At 33.3% G+C, this 20,363-nt stretch overlaps 1 protein-coding gene across 1 annotated transcript in view; it reads right to left on the bottom strand.

The window, feature by feature from the left end:
- Positions 1-16,155, bottom strand: part of LOC125051953 (homeobox protein Nkx-6.2) — a 44,844-nt gene extending 28,689 nt beyond the window's left edge. The window contains exons 1-2 of the mRNA XM_047652584.1: positions 15,666-16,155; positions 3,222-3,418 (exon numbers count right to left, since the gene is read on the bottom strand). Coding sequence (XP_047508540.1) covers positions 3,222-3,418; positions 15,666-15,975 — 507 coding nt within the window. The 5' untranslated portion in view covers positions 15,976-16,155. The remainder of the gene's footprint in view (positions 1-3,221; positions 3,419-15,665) is intronic.
- Between the last annotated feature and the right edge of the window lie 4,208 nt (positions 16,156-20,363).

Raw genomic sequence — 20,363 nt, 5'->3', positions numbered from 1 at the left:
CTTTTCAAACTATAAATTAGTGTATATTTGATTTTTATTTTAAATTCATTATTTTTGTATAAACGTTTCGTTTTTACCTTAATTATTTTAATATAATTAAATAAAAGCATGTATAGAGAATCTCGTTACACTGTTTATTTTTTAACTAACGCTTAAATACATTTCTAAAATCAGTTGTGAAATCGGCCCTAACTTGTCTATTATTTAATATAGCATCAACGTGATTTATGACGTTTTTATTGTTAAATCACTCTACCACAAACCTAGATTAAATTTTATAACTTTGGCATGTTTGTTTATGTGGGTAGATTTCACGATGGACCTATTTTAGGAAACCAATATTTTAAATAAAGTTGTAAAATATCGAAATAAAGTATTAGTGCGAACTATGCCTGTCATATGGCAACATCCAATACGTTTTTGACATAAGAGAGTCACACTTTGCGCTCAGTCTCGTTTCTGAACCCAAACTCTTATATTCTATGTGATTTTTTGGTTATATATGCAAGTACGTAGGTATTTTCGAGTCAATTTTTTTTCATTTTACACTCAGAAGGAAATATTCATCAGTTTTGAACGCATGCCTAACCAATTCACATAAACTGTATAAGAAAGTAATCTGGGCTGTGATAATCAATAACTAATGCTTTATCCCATCTATTGTTACGAAATCATTGTATTTTTAGGCTTGATAAAAACTCTTTTGTAAAAAAAACGGACAACTAACGAAATTTACGTTCTAAGGGGTATCTCAGTTATTTATCCTATTTAACTTATTATCGTGTAAATTAATACGTGTGAAGAGAATTCTGGCAATTTTTAAATAAATTTTTGATGATTTGAAATTTTTGATGATTCTTTAAAACCGATTAAAAGCTTCTTGTCTTTATTACCAACAATTTCTTAATGTTTAGTCAGTATCTTATATGATTAGAGATTTAAATACAGCATCTATATAAATTAAATATATATAAAGTTATAGAATTTGCACGTAATTTTAATGGTACTATTCGTATAATTCAAAATAAAAGCATCGAAATTAATTACATTATGCACCGCGTGAGCAGCACATGTGTAAATACGCGCCCTCTTTAATCTTCCACACGGATTAGCTTTATTGAATGCCAAATGAGCTATGACACCCATCAGAGAAAAATTCATAAAAAAGGTACACGCGAATTTAAGCCTTGGCGCGATTTGATAGAGTTAAAAATCGAGTGTCCAGTTTATGTAGGGTAAATGCACCCTTCGTTGGTTGGCTTTTGAGCACAATTAGCGAATGAGAGGTCTCATTTGTTGGACGCAGCGGTGTGAAGGATTATGGTATGGTATGCTCTACTTATTACTGAGTGTAAACTGTTATGATTAACACTTATTACGATCAGTATTTATTTATCAGAAATATCTTTTAAACTTAATACATAATTTTATAGTCATGTTCGTTGCTTTTTATCACATTTTATTTATAAACAAAAGAAAAACAACGTTAGTTTTAAATTAATGATGTTGTATACTCCAAACATCCCTATATGAAATATCAAACAAATATTAATAGAATGACTCAACGAAATCAGTGAACGCGTAGAATGAGAATATACGATACATTACTTACATTAATCTTATTATATACACTTGACTTCTCTCACTACCCTCCACCCTCGGCGATATTACAACAATATTAGAAAGTATTCGATATTTCTTTTATTAAAATTACATACAAAATCTGAAATATTGAATATTTAAAGTATTTACTAGTATCTTTATTAACATAGTTTTATTAATAATTTACTCTACTACACTTTCGCTGTATAAGACAACAACGAAGGATTATTTTATGTTCATTAACCAGAACAGGCCTATTAACCTTCCAACAGTAAAAGAATGCAAACAAATTCGTTTGTTGCAACACATTCCGGCCCTCAGAGTGGTGCCCCTAAATAGAATATATCACTTAGTATAATACAATTTGGACCCTCGGAATTAAACGCTAACTATGCGCAATGATCTACGAGTTGAGACAGTTGAGACGCGAGGGGACGGACGTCATCGGCTTTGTTCTGCTAAATGTAGCATGATATCTTTTAAGATACTGATATCAAAACAATCTTAGATGTATTTGTTAGGGAAACTATCCTTTTACCTTTGACAAATTGGTTGTTTGTAGTTGCGTTACACAGATTGCATGTTTTATTGCCTTTTGTAAGGCAAATAAGGCTATCTGTGCCTACTATGAAACAAATCTGTGGGACAAAATTTACAAATCTATTGGCTACGTAAAAATTTCGCGTCAATCCTACTTGAAAATTACCCTTATCACGCCGTTTCACAACATTAAATCCCTTTAGGAATCTACTATCCTAGTACAAAAGTATAATGTATCTATTAGCAGATAGTGATTTAGAAACAGTACGAAGCATCCACATGTCATTCGAATTAATCCACAGGCATAGAGCGAAACGTTTGATTGCGCCGCGACTAAGTGATTGACTTTTCAATCTCCCTAATCCGATTACCAACGGACAACACGGTTCATTATACGGGTACACGCCAATGTGATCCTTATCTAGTAGCCATTGGGCGCATAATAGACTACTTCCACTTGACATATGGTAAATTTGGTCATTGAAATAGTCACGCGGGGCGAGTGTCGCATATTTGCACCGTTTACCCTATTTAGCCGTTAGTTAATGTACAGTTGTATGGCAGTAATAGTTGGCTCTTAGTGCGATTATTATACTGATTATATATACAAATAAAGATATAGCCTTGACAAGCAAGCGGTATACTATTTATCTTCATTGCATTTAAAAAAATTACGCTCACTAAAATAGTATGCAGCTTGGACGGAGGTTGTTATAATAATATAAAATACGTTTATTATCACCTGTGTATAATATAGAATGCTAATTGCTATTAGTGCTATGAAACGCTTGGGTCCCCTAAGATTTAGAATATTGCGTCTATAAAAGTAAGTCAACCTAAGTGAGCAAAATGTGACTCGTACACAATTATTATAAGATATTCTAATTGATTCAATTGCAGATAAACAGGTATACCAAAGACATAATTTTGACGATGATTTGGAGTGATATTTAATTACTAGAACTATGAACTAGGTCCAAGAGATAACATCCCTATAGGCCTTCTGAAGCAAGCAACCGCAAGATATTTGACTTGAGAGTATATGGGCATCGACTATTAAGAATAAAAGGAGATCTTACCTTAACCTGTGATTCTGTCATGCCAAGCGCATACGCAAGCTTTGCCCTCTCAGGGCCAGCTAAGTATTTGGTCTGCTCGAAAGTCTTCTCCAAAGCGAATATCTGCTGTCCACTGAAGGTGGGTCGCGTGTGTTTCTTCTTTCCGTCCTTGTCCATACCGCCTTGCCCTGCGCAGGCGCTTAGCGCACCGTTGCTCACTACAACAATATTAGATATTTGGTAATTATAACATTATAATTAATTAATTAATAAAATTACGCAAAGACAACACAACTATGCCAAATATATAACAAAGGGAGCGTTCAAGTATTACGTAACGAATTTTTATTCCTTTTGTGAAGCGTTACGATGCGGGACGGGGATTGAATTACGCGTTATTGTTAATATTATTTTCTACTTACACCACATAATAGTAACTAAAGAGTCACTAGGTGGTCACGAAACGTTTTACTAGACTTGAGTACAGTACTGTACTTGGGTACTGAAAAACGTTACGGCGGGTTCATGGGGGGGGGGGGTTAATAATCTCCAAAAATTGCGTTACGTAATACTTCAACGCTCCCAAGTTCAATATCATACTAAAGCCTCCTTATTCATAAATAAGTACTAAAAGAATCATTGCACTCTTTTAACTTATTTATTTTTCTCTGTTTCTTTTCAACACAGCGAAAACACAATTTGACAGAAGGAGACGAAACTTTACTTAAAAGTTAAAATAGAGCAATTAGACTGTTTTAGTAGTTATGAATAAGGGAGTTGAAGAATATCGCATATATATCAAGATTAATGTGTATTAGCGACAAAAATACGCAATAAACCAAAAATCATATCCAAACTTTGTAAATCGTTTAGACTCAAGATATCATATCTAGCAGAGAGATCCGAGTCAGTATAAAAACTAATAATTCAAGTCGAGTGTCAAAACATCCTCGGAATAATACGGGAGCACCATAAAACCACAATAAAAGCGTCGCGGGCAAAAACAAAAAAGCCATCCTATTCAATTGTGATATTTTTCATCGCGTATAAATGTTTTGATGAAGCGCGACTCCCGGGGGATGGGGGAGAACGCGGAGCGGGGGGAGGGAGGAGGAAACAGAGGAAAAATGAAAATAATGGTCGCTGGGGCGATTGTTCTAATGCAGCGGCGGCTTTTATTTTTTATCTGTGGAATTGGAGCGGATAATTGTGTTATGAAAATATTGTGTTGCTAGTGAAATGAATGATTTTTGAATGAAATGTATTAGGAATGATTTAAAAACCGCGATTAACTAATTTACGATAAATGTTACGAAAATATTGTTGAATTTTCAAATTTATTGTATGTAATGGTTTTTTTACTTAGGATAGAATCCTATATGATTGTTGATCATTAAGTAATTGTAATTAATATTTTCAACTGGTGCATGGATGATAGTTTTTGAGGTTATCATAACTCTTATCCAATTATTATACTTACCTTACAATTTAATTCTAAGTCTACTATGTTGCAAGTTCTTAAAAAAATGTGAGTCCACAAATGTTCTATTTTAGATTAGGCCTTTATTTGATAACATAAAGGTTCTTGAACATATAATTAGGTACTGCATAAAATAAATAAATCAGTGGCGCTACAATCTTTTAGGTTTCAGATTTCTGGATCTGTTTCATGATCATTTGTCATGGTGATCAGCGTTCTGTGCTTGACGCACGCCGTCGACTTTTTAGGTCTTAGGCAAGCCGGTTGCATCAAGGTGCTTTCCTTCACCGTTCGAGCAAACGTTAAATGCGTATATAGAAAGAAAGTTCATTGGTGCACAGCCGAGGATCGAACCTACGACCTCAGGGATTGACTAGATCAATACTGCACCTAAATTACTGTATAATCATTGGAAATACCTACCCCTTTTGGCAGCATATATTTGAATAATATGAATGGTTCCTGAGAAACTGTATCGTTCTCCTAATATTAATATTAATATGTTTTATTACAACATAAATTTTATGAGATTTACGTGCTTATGTTTTATTTATTGTTATCTAAGCTTTGTATTTTACTAGCTAAGCTATACAAATAATATAAATTGATTTATATGAGTTTACGAATATACGTTACTTATAATTTAACTCGATACAAAATGAAACACATTTTAAACCAAAAATTTATGAAGAATTTTATTGATATTTGGTTTTATTTATAACGATTTTTGTTCAAGATTTAAGAACTATAGTTCGTACCAACTAGGTACAAATTACCTACTTATAAATAGTTTGGTTAATACAAAAAATATTGTGTCAAAAATGCAATTCAGTCAAATTTATATTAAAATCGTAGAAAATTTATTGATATACCTATATATTTGTGTTTAAGATATTTATGAATCAAGTTGATTGCCCCAACCTTCTTGTACCCTCTAGATACCCTAGGCATCCTATTTATTTCAAAATAACGCGTTTTGGCCATCCGCAGTTGCTCCTCTTACACTTTAAAATCCTTTAGTTTTTATAATTTATGACGTATTATTTTTTCTTCTTGTGTTTGCCTAAAGTGCTGGTCACATTAAATCTTGTTTATTGTTCTTTACATACCAATGTATCAGGGTCCCGAGTGTTGGCTTTAAAACAAATATTCTGTTACTTGAGTAGTAAGTAACGATACTGATGCAGTGATATAACCTTTATACCCTATCTAATAGCATTTGTTTAAAGGCAAGGGTTACAGTTAAAACAGATCTTATACTAAAAGCCGCAGAAGTGGAACCCTTTAAGACAATTGGAAGTGAGCAACCGCACCCCCTCCGAGCAGATTGTGTGTTGACAACACTCCCCCCTAAAACACGTCTTGTTATCGTCTTACACGATGTCTATGTGTTGTGAGGTTGCGTTTAGAAATCGTTGTATAAGTAACAATACTGCTTTATACTTAATGATGTAAGATATTTAAATATATACTCTCCGTACAGTAGGATCAAATGTCTATAATAACCCATCTATGATATCACATATTCTGTATAGTAAAAGTGTGATATGATTCTATGATTTCAAATGTATAGTATATCTATACATATGAGGATACATGTGGTCAAATTTGAATGCTTTAAGTTTATCGTAACACGTTGCCCACATTAAAACCTCAAGTTTCGACTAATATCTCTTTTCATCGCAGCCTAAACACAATTTGATAAAAAGAGACGAATGTTCAATTAAATTAAAACTGTTTTTAACATCAAAAAAATGATTCTGATTTGGTTTTACGTTACTTTTTAGGTTAAATTGAATGCAACATGATTTTTTATAAATTTACACTAGGTTTTATAGTTTATATTTATACAGTTATATGTGTTAAAACAATTATATAAAACCAACAAAAGAACATCGGAATTTTCCTCTCAAAACGACTTCATTGAAAGCCTACACGAAGACACATAAACAACTACATAGATCACCCCTTCGTATGTACACACGTTAACATCTAACGTAGCTGTTCTCTCGTCGTTACCCCCCTCCGCCCACACCCCCTGATCCCTGGAGGGTGTGGTTCACAGATTTAGCTGAACGTAATTGTCTCGGGTTATAATTGTTATAGGCTGTTGGTATTCGTCAAGATAAGGTCGACTACTAAATGTTTATAGCTGAAACGTTTTACAGCTATGGAGTATTGTCTGTTAACTAAATGTATTACTTTTACGATTCAAAATGTATGTATAAGGGAGGCCAAGTATTTTATAAAGTATCTTATGTATGAGCAGTGTTGGGCTAGTGGCTTTAGCGTGCGACACTCATCCGATCGTAAGACTCATTAGGTCGTAAGTTCGATCCCCGGCTATGCACCAATAGACCTTCTTTTTATTGTGCATTTAACATTCGCTCGAACGGTGAAGGAAAAAATCGTGAGGAAAGCGGCTTGCGTTAGACCCAAAAAGTCAAAGGCGTGCGTCAGGCACAGGAGGCTGATCACCTACTTGCCTATTAGATTACCAAACGATCATGAAACAGATACGGAAATCTGAGGCCCAGACCTAAAAAGGTTGTAGCGCCATTGATTTATTTACTGATTTATTTTATGTATGAAACCAGTAGTTGTATTATCACATAATTAGAGTAGGTAAACTAGTTATATAAAACATCCGTAGAATATTATTATTTTTTTGTATGAAAATTTTGAGAGTTCGCCGTGGGCATATTTAGAACAAGCTGAACCACATTTTTCCGTTTATTCTGAAGAACGCAAATGCACGATAAATTGTATTCTTGTATGTTACTACAAGTAGGGATAGAATCTAAAAATTTATGCTAAGTCAGTACATTACCCTGATAGACTTTAATTCATATAAAATGAATAAAGAATTATAAATTTTTTTTTTATAAAACTGCCAAGTTGTATAGAAAAATTAAATATTTACTAATGTTTAAGATCCAAAGTACAAATCAATTTCAATTTAGTGGTAAAGGACTATTTTATTAAAGTATGGTATTCGATATGCACTGGCTAGACAATATTAGAATTGCATAATGCATGAGTGAATGACTCACAGCCAGCCGCAATGTGTTACACAAAAACTAGCCCTCTATTTAATTTATATACATATGTCAAACTAAATATAATGCTTTATGTACAATGAACAATAGTATATCAATACAGGTAACACATTAGAAAGTGGGTTTGGATTACATTATTTTTTTTAATTTATTTGGGTAAAACGAGGCTACGGAACCGCAATAATGCAGCTACTGCAACCCATGGACATCTATTATAGAGGCTGAGTGCGTTGCCGGCCTTTGACGAATGCTCGTTTTTTAAATAGTAGGAGGTCGTATCATCCAGGAAAGATCTCTACTGGCAACCGAGTAGCATATTATACTGGTTCTATAATTCATTATTATAATTTTATAGTTGTTTTAATACAGAAAAGTTTTTTTTCTATTTCTATATTCTATTAAGTAAATAGATACATTTATGATTATGATTTTTGTAATATAAATTTAATAGTGTCGTTTTATAATTTAATAGCGTACTTTATAACGTCACACACACACACACAGTCAGGTCAGAGTTTTATACAAAATAAAAAATTGTGATAATTGTATGTAATTTAATCCAATATAGTAAATTTTTGCAATTTTCACTCAATATAGGATATACAATAAAGATACTCTTGTAATATGAATATTGTACGGGGCGTGTTATCATCGAACAGGTGTAATACTTGTCGCAACAGACGGCGTTATCACGGAAATAGAACCATATCAATATACGCTGATTTTGTATTGTGAAAGACATATTGAATATTTTCATATTACACTATAACTTTGTAGGTACAACTAATATTTCGTAGGTACTTAAAGACGTTACTTTAAAAAGAACATATAATATGTCTGAAAATATAAGATCCGTTACAACAGATTTATTTACTTTCATAAGTCTCACTGATACCATACCGGACCTAATAAATAGGCTTAAAAGGCGACAAATCCTAAGTCTTGATAGGCACGGTTGAAAGAGAGGAGCAGTCTCGATAGAGATTTTGCTCTGAACGCCTAACAGCTCTCAACACATCTGCTCATAGTCTAGCTGACTGATTGCAAGATAAAGACTTATATAAAAAAAAAAGTCTCACTGATAAAATTGTACAAATTTTCATTGCCGGATCGTGCTTTGTAGTTTTATTGTAGTCTATTATTATTATATATTAATTTATTATGTATTTGTTTAGTCTTATTGTAGGCTTTCGTTTATTTAAAAAAGTGAAATATCCATTCCAAAACATATTTTAATTAACATCGATTCATAACTGAAACATAAATGTTCGTAGTAATGCTTAGTTTCCGTCATGTTACTGAAAGTTAGAGCAAAATTATATGGAGAGCCGCCAAGCAGCGTTATAACGCGGTTATGAGTTATTACTTGTGTTCACTGGACGTTCTGATGTTTGTTATGTCATTACTGCTTTGTATTGTTATATTGTGATGTCATTTTCTGATTTATTGCCTTTTAAAAACTAATTTTACTTATTATAGACACGAGGTATGTTTTTTTGTTCATTTATTTTAAATATATTTATTTAAGAGAAATTTTTGATGAAAGAAAGAGCATCCAAATCTTCAATAACTATTAATTAAGTCCACTGATCAATAACAATCATCAGTAAAATAAAAATCTTTATTTCACCCCTTGCCAAAGGTAAACAAACATTTCGTTTCTATAGTCGTATTTTTAATTAGACGAAGCCAACTGACAGTAGCTAATGTCACTTTGTAAAATAATGTTGCCATATTTAAAGTAATAGTGATGCGTTCAGTTCTTGTTCAATCAGATGAATGAACAATGAGTGTGAATAGTTAATCATTTCAATCAATAAAAGAATATTATTTCTATTTCAAAATTTTATAAAAGTGCTCTGATATAAGTAAGGTACTAGTACTATGTAACTACAATCAGTTTTTTGACGTCTTATTACAAAGCGCGGCGCGGCGACTAGTGCCATCACCGATCATTAATTCAGGGGTTTTTACTTTGTCACAACACTATTTTTATATCATTAAAAACTGACAACACCGTAAACGTCAGTTGACTTCGTCTAATTAAAAATACGACTATAGGTTTGATTATAAGCGCACTAAAAATTATATCGACTTATTAAGAACACTAATGCAACACGCAGATGTGCTCTCCACATTGGTGACTGGCGTTCAAACGACATTGTTTCAACAACATTAATTTATGTCAAAAGAACGTTCAATTTAAATTAACGAATAACCCGACAGAAATAATGATCGTAGCATCGTATCGCGTCACCTCATTAGGTTAACTTCGACAGTGGGGAAACAGGGAATGGAAAATTGGGGAAAAGCGAGCGCGGGGAATTATGTTATTTCTTCATTTAATTTCATAACGCCACGGCCGCGGAGATTGTTTCAACTTTATGCCGACCGAGTTTAATTACATGACTACGTTAAATTAACGTCATTGTTCTCTCAAGGATTCAAATGCGGTTAAAACGTAATTTAAACATAAAGTTTAATATTGTTGTTGAAAAGTTCTTATAAATATGTATGTTCGTATTTAAGGTATATGTTTTCGCATGTATAATGGATACAAACAATAATGGGGAATCAAATTAGATATCATTAGGATTTATACATAACACGCATAACATAAAACTCTTTATCAATATAATATAAATATACTAGAATTATTATTTTAATCAAAGTTAATTTTTAGAACCATTGCAGATAACCTTAGTTGTAAAAATAATATGTTATATATTATATTATTCATATTTTGTGGATACCTATAACCTTCCTCCTTCCACCTCAAAAAGTTATCTGTATCGTGATCTTTTTTAAGATTATACTTATAAAGATATGACCATTGTATATAAAGCGAGTATGTCTTTAATCAATGGTAAATGTCCCCAGACTAACACAAATAATGCCTTCAATGAAAACGTTTCATTTTAAAAACTGCGAGTCCAATTTTAATCCTCGCCGACATATGCTGAGGGGGTGGGAGGGGCAATTAAAAAAATGTGTCTCAGTTCATTGGAGCGCCCGGTGCGACCGCAGCCACCCTGCGCTAATTAATAATACCCGCATGAGCTGCCCTTCCACCGAACGAGCGATTCTATGTTTATCTATGCTACCGAATATTTAGATCTAGGTAGATTGGTTTTATGTGGCTGTTCTGTAGTAAATTATTTAAATTCATTATACAGAAAACAGTGATCTATTGATATTAGCATAGTATAGCAAGATTTGATACGCGAGATTTCTTGACAAATATTATGACCAAAAAATATTTCTAAATTAACTAATTTTAGTTCATCATACTTCATTAGCCAAAAGAGCGTATTATCTTAAATGGTAATGGCACCTTGCCTGAAGAACGCATGGCAGATGGGGCAAAAAAGTCCTGGAATGGAGGCCGAGGATTAGTCGGCGAAGCGTAAGACGGTTAGGTGGATAGATGAGATGCTGAAAGGCAATGGATGCAAGTGGAAGAGAGAGAGACCTATGTCAACAAGCTGCAACGCAACACACGCACTTCATTTTAAGAAAATATGATAACTGGTTACATACAAAATTTTCAATTCTATTTGAAACATTGCTAGCAGCCCTGCGATTCTGTAACTCACTTTTCGAACTCGCACAGCGGTTTTCGCATCGGCGGTCGCTCTAAAATCAGTCGTGAAGCAGTCATTTTATGATTTGACATTCTAATAAACAATAAACTATAAGCTCCCACCTTTTCAGAATGCCAAATCATAAAATGACTGCTTCACGACTGATTTGAGAGCGACCGCCGATGCGAAAACCGCTGTGCGAGTACGAAAAGTGAGTTACAGAATCGCAGGGCTGTTTTGCTTTTAACAAACATAATTATCACATTATAATATACATATGGAGACTGTTAGTCCTTTACCTATCGCTTTAACTAGCATAGCTAACTGTATACATCTGGCCTTATCAACGCGGTCAACAAAGGTATTGCGATTTTAATAAACATCAAGTGTTTGAATCCCGCCATCACAGCCGGTTCATTGCGGATATCGCATTTTATTCATTACAATTATTTCATTACCAGCTGACTTCGTAACATGTGTAGGTAAAATAATAGTGTAGTGTAAATACGAAAGGTATTTTATAGAGCTTTATACAATTTGTATAAAATTTAAAGCTGTGTTAAATTACGGCTTTACTTTGTTGTTCTACGTTTGTGCAGTAGTCTCAGGTTCTTAGGCGTTTATAATCACATTCTGTAAACCTGAAGTTTTAACTAATAAGCGTAAGGTTCTAAAAAAGATTGTCCAAGACTGTAGTCACTTAGAGCTTTTACTTGTTTTTTTGATCTATTCTTTTCATTATTAATATATTAATATTTCATGGATGTTTTTGAAACTATAGTCACATTATGCTTGTTTATTACACTTCGTAACCAATGATTACACAATCTTTTGTCATAATAAAATAAATATAAAGGATATATTACCTATAATTTTCCGCCTTATGTTTTAAAAATATAAATGATAATAATTATTATATTAACCATTAGGTACATATGTGTGTGTTAACCAACGCTCGTAATTTGTTTTACTTGTGCTTTGATCAATTTTTTTCACTTATTATGTTTCTTGTAAGTTTCTTAAACCATATCTTGTTTATAATTTCGTAACCACGGTTTCTTACACAATATTGTCATAATAAATTATGGAAATATTACTTATAATTTACAGAATCCTTTTAAATTTTTATTTCTAGATAACTATTCTAATTAACATTGCGCATGGTTAACCAGGTCATAAATGTAATAATGGATTATCTGCATATAATCAGTTATCAGCAAGTCCCGATCAAGTAATAATATCGCATTAGAGAGGATTACCTCGATGTGATATTACTTGATAAATCCAATTAGGACATATTACTATCTATATATTATGTATGCAAATATTTGATAAGTTAAAATTGTCTATAAGTTTAATAAATTTGATTAAAAGTGACTGGGCGATAATAATAGTGGGTAGAGATCTTTCTCTAAAAAACAATTTTGTATTCTTCGACATCTTTGTCGAAGAATACAAAATTGTTTTTTTTGTCAAACATACATTGTGTTATGGTTATCTCCTAACATGTTGTAGTGTTTACAAATAGTTAAACCTTCATATTAAATGTGTATTAGGTATATTTTCAGAGCAGTGTTGTGACTCATCCCTGAGGTCGTAGGTTTGGTCGTAGGCCCCGGCTGTGCACATGGACTTTCTTTCTATGTGCGCATTTAACATTCGCTGGAACGGTGAAGGAAAACATCTTGAAGAAACCGGCGTGCTTTTGACCTAAAAAGTTGACGGCGTGTGTAAGGCACAGGAGGCTGATCACCTCCTTGGCTATTAGATTGACAAATGATCAAGGTTTTAGCATCACTGATTTATTTTATTTGAGGTGTATTTCCGGTATTTTATCAAGTTTTCAAAGTTGTAATAAAAAAGTTTAACTGACTGCGAACGTTGAATTGAATTGTAACATATTTCTGACTGTTCGATTGCTAGGTATTTTTATATAACAACTAAATTTTTAAGTAATAATTAATTAGGTAATTTATTTAGAAGTAAGTAGGTGCCCCTTAAACCTATGTCAATAAGGCATTTACGTATAGAAGCTTCTCAAGCATAATTGAATTGTATTAATCTAATTATATTTTTAATTAAACCATATCAATATGAGTGACGATATAATTTAATCTATAATTCTTATCGCCTATATTACAGCGTATAATACGTGTAAGCTGCTAATCTATGCACTTGACTGGCTGATAACATCCTAATTACTGCGCCTAGAAATTTATATTAATTCCCCTTTATTTACTGCTAACTTCAGACCAAATCTCTAACTCAGATATTAGTAGTCAAAACCGTTTACGACGACATCGTTTAGAATATTTTGACATCATTAAATAATTTAACTAGTGACCTGTACCAGCTGCACACGAGTGGATATTTAAAATATTTATTTTAAAACCCTATTTAAAATAAATATTTTAAATATATAATAATGGTGATTTTATTTTTAATCGATTATTGAAATCATCAAACATATTCATTCTTTATGTTGGTCTAAAAACAAAAGGTCGATGTAGGTCTATTAATATTTTACGTCAGTAATTAATGCGCTTTACCCGTTTTATAGATTGAGGCACGTTTTCTGGGGCAAATAAGGAACCAGTTTGTTGAGGTATTTCGCTACCAAATTGACTTAGGGTCTTATAAGAAAAGAGCGTACTGTTTCTTGAAAAGGCGGCGACACAGCAGGTTATTCTGTTTCCAAAAACTTCCGGGGCACAAAGGAAATAATCGCTCCAGGTTGGGCACAGAGGGTTATTATGTCATTGCCTTTATTAGTGAAACTGACATAGAAACATTCCAGGTGCCTTGGGGTTATGACGCAAAAGTAATTAAACTTTCTTTAAATAAACTAATTACATTGGTGAAATTACTCGACGTTTTAACTGCTTTAAATTAGTGTTACTTATAGGTATAAACTATAAATCTTAAATATCATCTTTTTCCTTTTAAAGTAACATGAGAGTGTTAAGGACAAAACATTCAAAAGTAATTTTAAACTATAGTCATACCAATAATATTTTGTATAGTTATGTTTATATATAGTCTAGCGCACCCGACAGACCTTGTTCTGTACACCCGTCTTAAATATATATCAAAAAACTTCTGATTGCATATCTGAACTTAAATAAATGTCATCAAAATAGGAATTTAATTGCAAAATTTAAAAATCATTTAATCATAGGTAACACATTGTACTTATGATCGTCAAAAAAAAGCAATGTGTATGAAATGCTTCTAACTTTAAATTTAGTGCCAGTTCTCAAATCAAGGGCGTAGAACGGTAGAGAAGACCGCAAACACACACACATAAGAAATATATATATATATAAAGATTTAGTAGATTAAAGGTAACCTATAAGAGGAGTAACTATTTAATAGTATGTGAACAGGCAATATCAATATATATTATATATAGTATTTAATTGTTTTACGGTTCGAATAAAACTTAAGATTTTAAACCAAATAAGATGTTACAATATTTAGCCTACGCTATAAAATAGCAGCAGACATAATAGTCTCCGCGCGAGATATCTAAATTCAAAATTTTGTCTACGGTAGTTTTACTGCCGACGGCGGCAACGCGTAATAGCTATCCCGTATCCGTAATGTGATGTTGTGAATCGGAATGCTTAGCCACCAAAAAAGTACTAGGAAAATAAAATATTTAAGTTAGAATATGTTACCTACTCGAAAAGACCAGCGAAAACTGTTGTCCCTTGGAAAAATGAGATAAATTTTTATGAATTTGTGCTGTTTTAGTTTCAACTAGGTGTAATAATATCTTTAAAATCAAACTTTTAAACAATAAAGTAGTGAAAATGTAGAAGATGCACTCTTAATTGACGTAAGGTAAATATATTACATAACTTTTTTAAATCATATAGGTACCTAATAAAAAAACAAATCAAGTTTTTAATGACAAAAGATTATGAATATATATTTACAATAATGAATCTATTATCACAATTTAAATACATTTTAATAAAAAATTCTATAAGAAATATTAAATGATATGTGTAAGATGAATATGTAATAACATTTATGAATTTAATTACAAAATAAGAAAGAAATACATTATCATTAATACAACATTAGAAAGGTACTTCATAAAAATAAATACACCAATAAGTAATAAAATAAAATGTATTTCCAACCTTATATAATATTAACGCAAATATATTTTTGAATTCGTCATTTAATAATGCGCTATATTTATAACCCAATAAAGTTGATCAAGTAAGTAATTTGGTTTTAAAACGAATCTTGTTACCGCACTTACGTTGAACTCTTTTTTACTTACACTCTGCGTAAGACGTAAGAACGTCTATTAACTCTAAGTACTTACTTGTTTGTAGCCTCTCTCTCCACGCCATAGGATTAGAAACAAGTCCTTGAAAGCCTGGCCAGTATAACGGTTTGTGCTGGAGGTAGTGTGCCATTCCCGCCGCGGCCGCCGCTAAAGATAATCTTGGAGTCAGTAAACCGGCACCAACGTTTGAACCCACAGCTGGCCTTGATAATATATGGTCTATCCCATGCGGGTTTGGTGCTGGAGGAGGTGCTTCAGCCAGAGAGCTCAGAGCAGCCAGAGGAGCCCCAAAACCATTCTCCAACGCAGCCCTAGATAGTTGCGGAGAACCACGCAACTCGGACATTTTGACAGTTCACTAACACTATTTTAAAACAAGTTCAAACGTCAACACATTGCGATAATACGACTACCGGAAGTAACGAGAGGTAAAGTTCACATTCGAAATTCAAATGAGAAAGTCCATTGATTCCAAATTCGAATTATTCGGTGTCCATTCGAAAACCGTACACAACGCTACCGCGCGAAGTCCGACACCAAATGAAAAGCTCACCGTGGACCGGAGCAAACAAAAAAAGGTGAATAGAGAACGCCCAGTCAATCTAAACCTTATATCCGAGTCACCGCCCATTCGAGTAGAACGTGTGCTATATATCGCCGTCTCGCTCACTTCCCTTTGCAAACGACAAGGACAGAGGACCGCGGTGTTAACACGAGAGCGTAGATTTAACGAATCGGTATTTAATGGCGCTTCTTGTCTCTTTATAATTAAGTCGGGTGCAGTTTTTGCGGTGCCTGCGCCCCTCGCCCCGCGCCCCTCCCTTGCCAGCCCGTCTCCACTATTGTAGCGAATAATAAGGGCGACTGAATAGTTTTATGATGCCTTCTAAACACCGGAAGGATATATGTCCCGGATAATTTATGTGACAAATATTTTATTAATTGACAGCCACTTCATGCGCGGAAATAAAACACCCAAGATATTAACTTCGCATCTGCTCGTTTTGTCAAAGCCCAGCTTTATTCAGAGGAATTTAAAGGTTTGGATATCCATTGATACTCAACACATCATTAAGGAGACTAATATCAGAAAATTACTTTGCTACTTTGTAAATGATGATTAAATGAAAATGTTTAATTTCGTATAATAATAAAAGCTCCATACATCCTTATATTACCTTATTTAGTTTGAGCTTTTGTTTTAAATCAATTTTTGTACGAAGCATTATTAAAACACTTTTCCGAAATCGTACTTATATATTTTTGTTTCTGTTAATTCTATTCACAAAATAACAATACAGGACGAACATGATATTAAAATAAATTAATAAATTGGTTATTATACTAAGCTTATTATATTTATTCACGGATCATGAGGGGAAGAGCTTTTTAATGTGAGTTAATGCCGCCATGGCGGATTATAAAAGGGTAAAAAATACTTTGTGGCGTATTTTGTCTATTGAATTGGGCGAGCTTTGTGAGCCGGATGTGGTCATAACTTTTAATTGAAAGCTCGATGGATTTATATACCTATAGAGCTACCCTATTAAATAACATGTAATATATAGAACTTTCTTAGAATTTAAATATTGCCAAGGATAATGTAAGATTGGAACATATTTTGAAATACGGAAAACAAATTTAATATATATAGAATCTGTGGCGCTACAACCTTTTTAGGTCTGGGCCTCAGAATCTAATAGGCAAGTAGGTGATCAGCCTCCTGTGCCTGAGACACGCTGCAAACTTTTTGGGTCTAGGCAAGCCGGTTTCCTCACGATGTTTTCCTTCACCGTTCGAGCGAATGTTAAATGCGTACATCGAAAGAAACTCCATTGGAGCACAGCCGGGGATTGAACCTACGACCTCACGGAAAAGAGTCGTTGGAGCCACTAGACATTACATTACATTTTTTACATTAAATCATTCGGTACTATTAAGCTCCGAGGTATCTTATACAAATCGTTTCAATTTTCTTCAATAACTCATAACTTAAAAGGGAACTCAAATTTTAAATTGCATCGTGGTTCGATCTAAGAATTTATTATCACTTCATGATGTCTCCGGACATGTTCTCCGGGCCAATTTAGCGTAATCTCAATTGCATAGGACTATATGTAACACCGACAGCGGTTCCCATCACAATGATATGTGTTCGTACCGCGATTCCAAGGTTTGCTACGGGTATTAGGTGAACGGATTGGTATCGCTCTAGCTATTGGAAGTTACATAGTACGATCGCAGTTCAGTCTCTGTTCAATTCTCATACCTACTCCAAAACGGACGACTGACACGAACTATTTGCCCATGCCGCACCTTAGCCTTACTAAAATTCTTATGACCATGTAACAATATCAAATACTTCCCCATGGAACATACATTTAATATCTAAAATTGAATTGCTAAGAAATTAAATTTAGAAATTAGTTTATGAAAATTGATAGGAATTAAACAGAGTAAGTAGATTTTAAAACAATGAAAAACTGAAATTACAAATAATGATTTAAAAAAAAACGGAAATCCCCCCTTAAGAATCAAATTGCCCGCCTGTACCACGTTGGGAAGCACTGATCTATTTACGTTGAGACCGAACAGTCTTCAATTATTCTTTCCCTCCAATAGAAAAGATGTACGTATGGCAGGTGATTGACTTTTATGACAACTTCCGAACTTATATATCCTGATACGAGCTTATACACCCGATTTAATACCTACATGTGAATCATCATCAAACGTTGGGCAGAATACCAAATTCCATCCGTATCATCTCGACGTCCGTCGTTCCACAACTGAGAATTTTGTAAGACAGATTTGCACTGCACCACTATGTGGAACCAGCTGCCCACTGAAGTGTTTCCGAACCAATTAGACTTAGAGTCAAGAAAAGAGCATACCAATTCAAAGGCCGGCAAAGGTGAGCCCTCTGGCATGAAAAGTGTCCAGGCGACAGCGTCACTTAACATCAGGTGAGCCTCCAGTCCGTTATATAAAAAAAAATATCTTTATATATGTATATAGTTAGTTTTTGTATTGCTTGTATTTTTTGATTTTCTTTAGTTTGTAACTACATTTGTTCTGTGGTGATGCCCTTCAGGCACCAAGGTTTATTTAAAATGTAATAAATGTATGCAAGGATAAATACAAAAACATCGCTTGTTTCTTGGGCCGCCCGTAGTCTAATAGTATATGTTGAGTACGGAATTCCTGTTTGTAGTTTCTCTTTATATCACAAAGACTAGCAGGAAGTGACCGGTAAGGGCCAGTTTGAGGACACAAAGCCAAACGCCGATTATAAGGTCGGTATTGAGTGAAACAACAAAGGTTTGGTTTTATTGTTAGCGGGCGGCGAACGGGAAACTCGACGGTATGTGTTGCGAGTGATAGCGGGAATTTATATAAAGTAGTACTATGAGCGTTCTATAACCACAATTTAATAATTATGTTTGCTGTAAAGCATTTTACGGCTGGTAGTAAAATACTTAATTCAAATGAAGTATTGATTGATTTGCATAAACACATTACAAAAAACAGTTCAACATTTATACTTACTGTGTAATTAAACAATATTGCGAGGGCGTACATTGATGCGTACAATAAAATTAAAAAAATTTGCTTTCTTAGTTATAAAGGAAAGAACTTAATTATTTTATCTCTACAGTTATCACTAATATGATAGAACAATACAATAAAGGCTACAACTGGATAATTAAACAATTAAAAATACAAATAATAAAAACATCATATACAACAATAAAAAACAACTATTGTGAACTCAGCCAAACAATAGGCCTTCATAGAAATCTTATTATTTACATATATGTATCACAAGAGCGCCACGCCAGCTACCTCCTAAGTTTCTAGCTTGGAAACTTAGAAGTTAAAGTTGATACTAATTGTACGATATTTGATGTTGCGTACATTGTTGCGGTTTTTAGGACTGTAAAATAAATTGACATTAATTTATTAAATATTAAATGATTAGCAAAATATACTGCAAACCATTTCGCATATTTATAAATACGCGAAGATTTTTTTTATTTTTAGAACCTATTTTACTAAACAGGATACTTAACATAAGAAAATATCCAATACTACTTACAGTCTCTAGTAAGGGGAAGTCACTCTGTTCTTGTATACAATTTTTTTCACTTAACACATTTTACTGTTAACTTTTCACACTTAAGGCTAAGGTAACTTAACTAAATTAGTGTGAGTGCATCACAGAATTCGAAAGCTTTTGTCGTTTTCAATATTCTGTCTCTTTCTGTGCTGTCAAGAAGTTTTAGCCCGCCACAAGTGACACCAAACCCAATCTCAACAGGGGTCGGCTATTTATTACAATCAATTAGTACGACACTTTTGTACTCCATCCCTTCGATAAAACCTAAACCGTTTATTCAAATGTTGATACACAAAGGTAAATTATAGATTTTTTCATTCAAATAATTAAAAGAAATGCCCAAACTGTTTTATGATGTTTTAAAGACTGGAATTTAATTAAATTTATAAAATATTAATCAAATAATTTATTAATTTGTACCCGTATCATCTCATACTCCAAAACTTCGGATGCCCAATCCGAGACGAACTATCTAGATCATTTAGTGAAATGATGATGAACAGATGATGAACAGATTTACGAACGGACTTTAGCAGGAGTAGTCTTTTATGACTTCCGAACTTATACACCTGCAGATGAGTTTCATCATCGGACGTCGAGGCAAAATACAAAAT

The sequence above is a fragment of the Pieris napi genome, chromosome 8, assembly GCF_905475465.1.
Source record: "Pieris napi chromosome 8, ilPieNapi1.2, whole genome shotgun sequence".
Lineage (NCBI taxonomy): Eukaryota > Metazoa > Arthropoda > Insecta > Lepidoptera > Pieridae > Pieris > Pieris napi.
The sequence above is the reverse complement of the archived record's forward strand: the minus strand, read 5'-3'. Positions and strand labels throughout refer to the sequence as shown.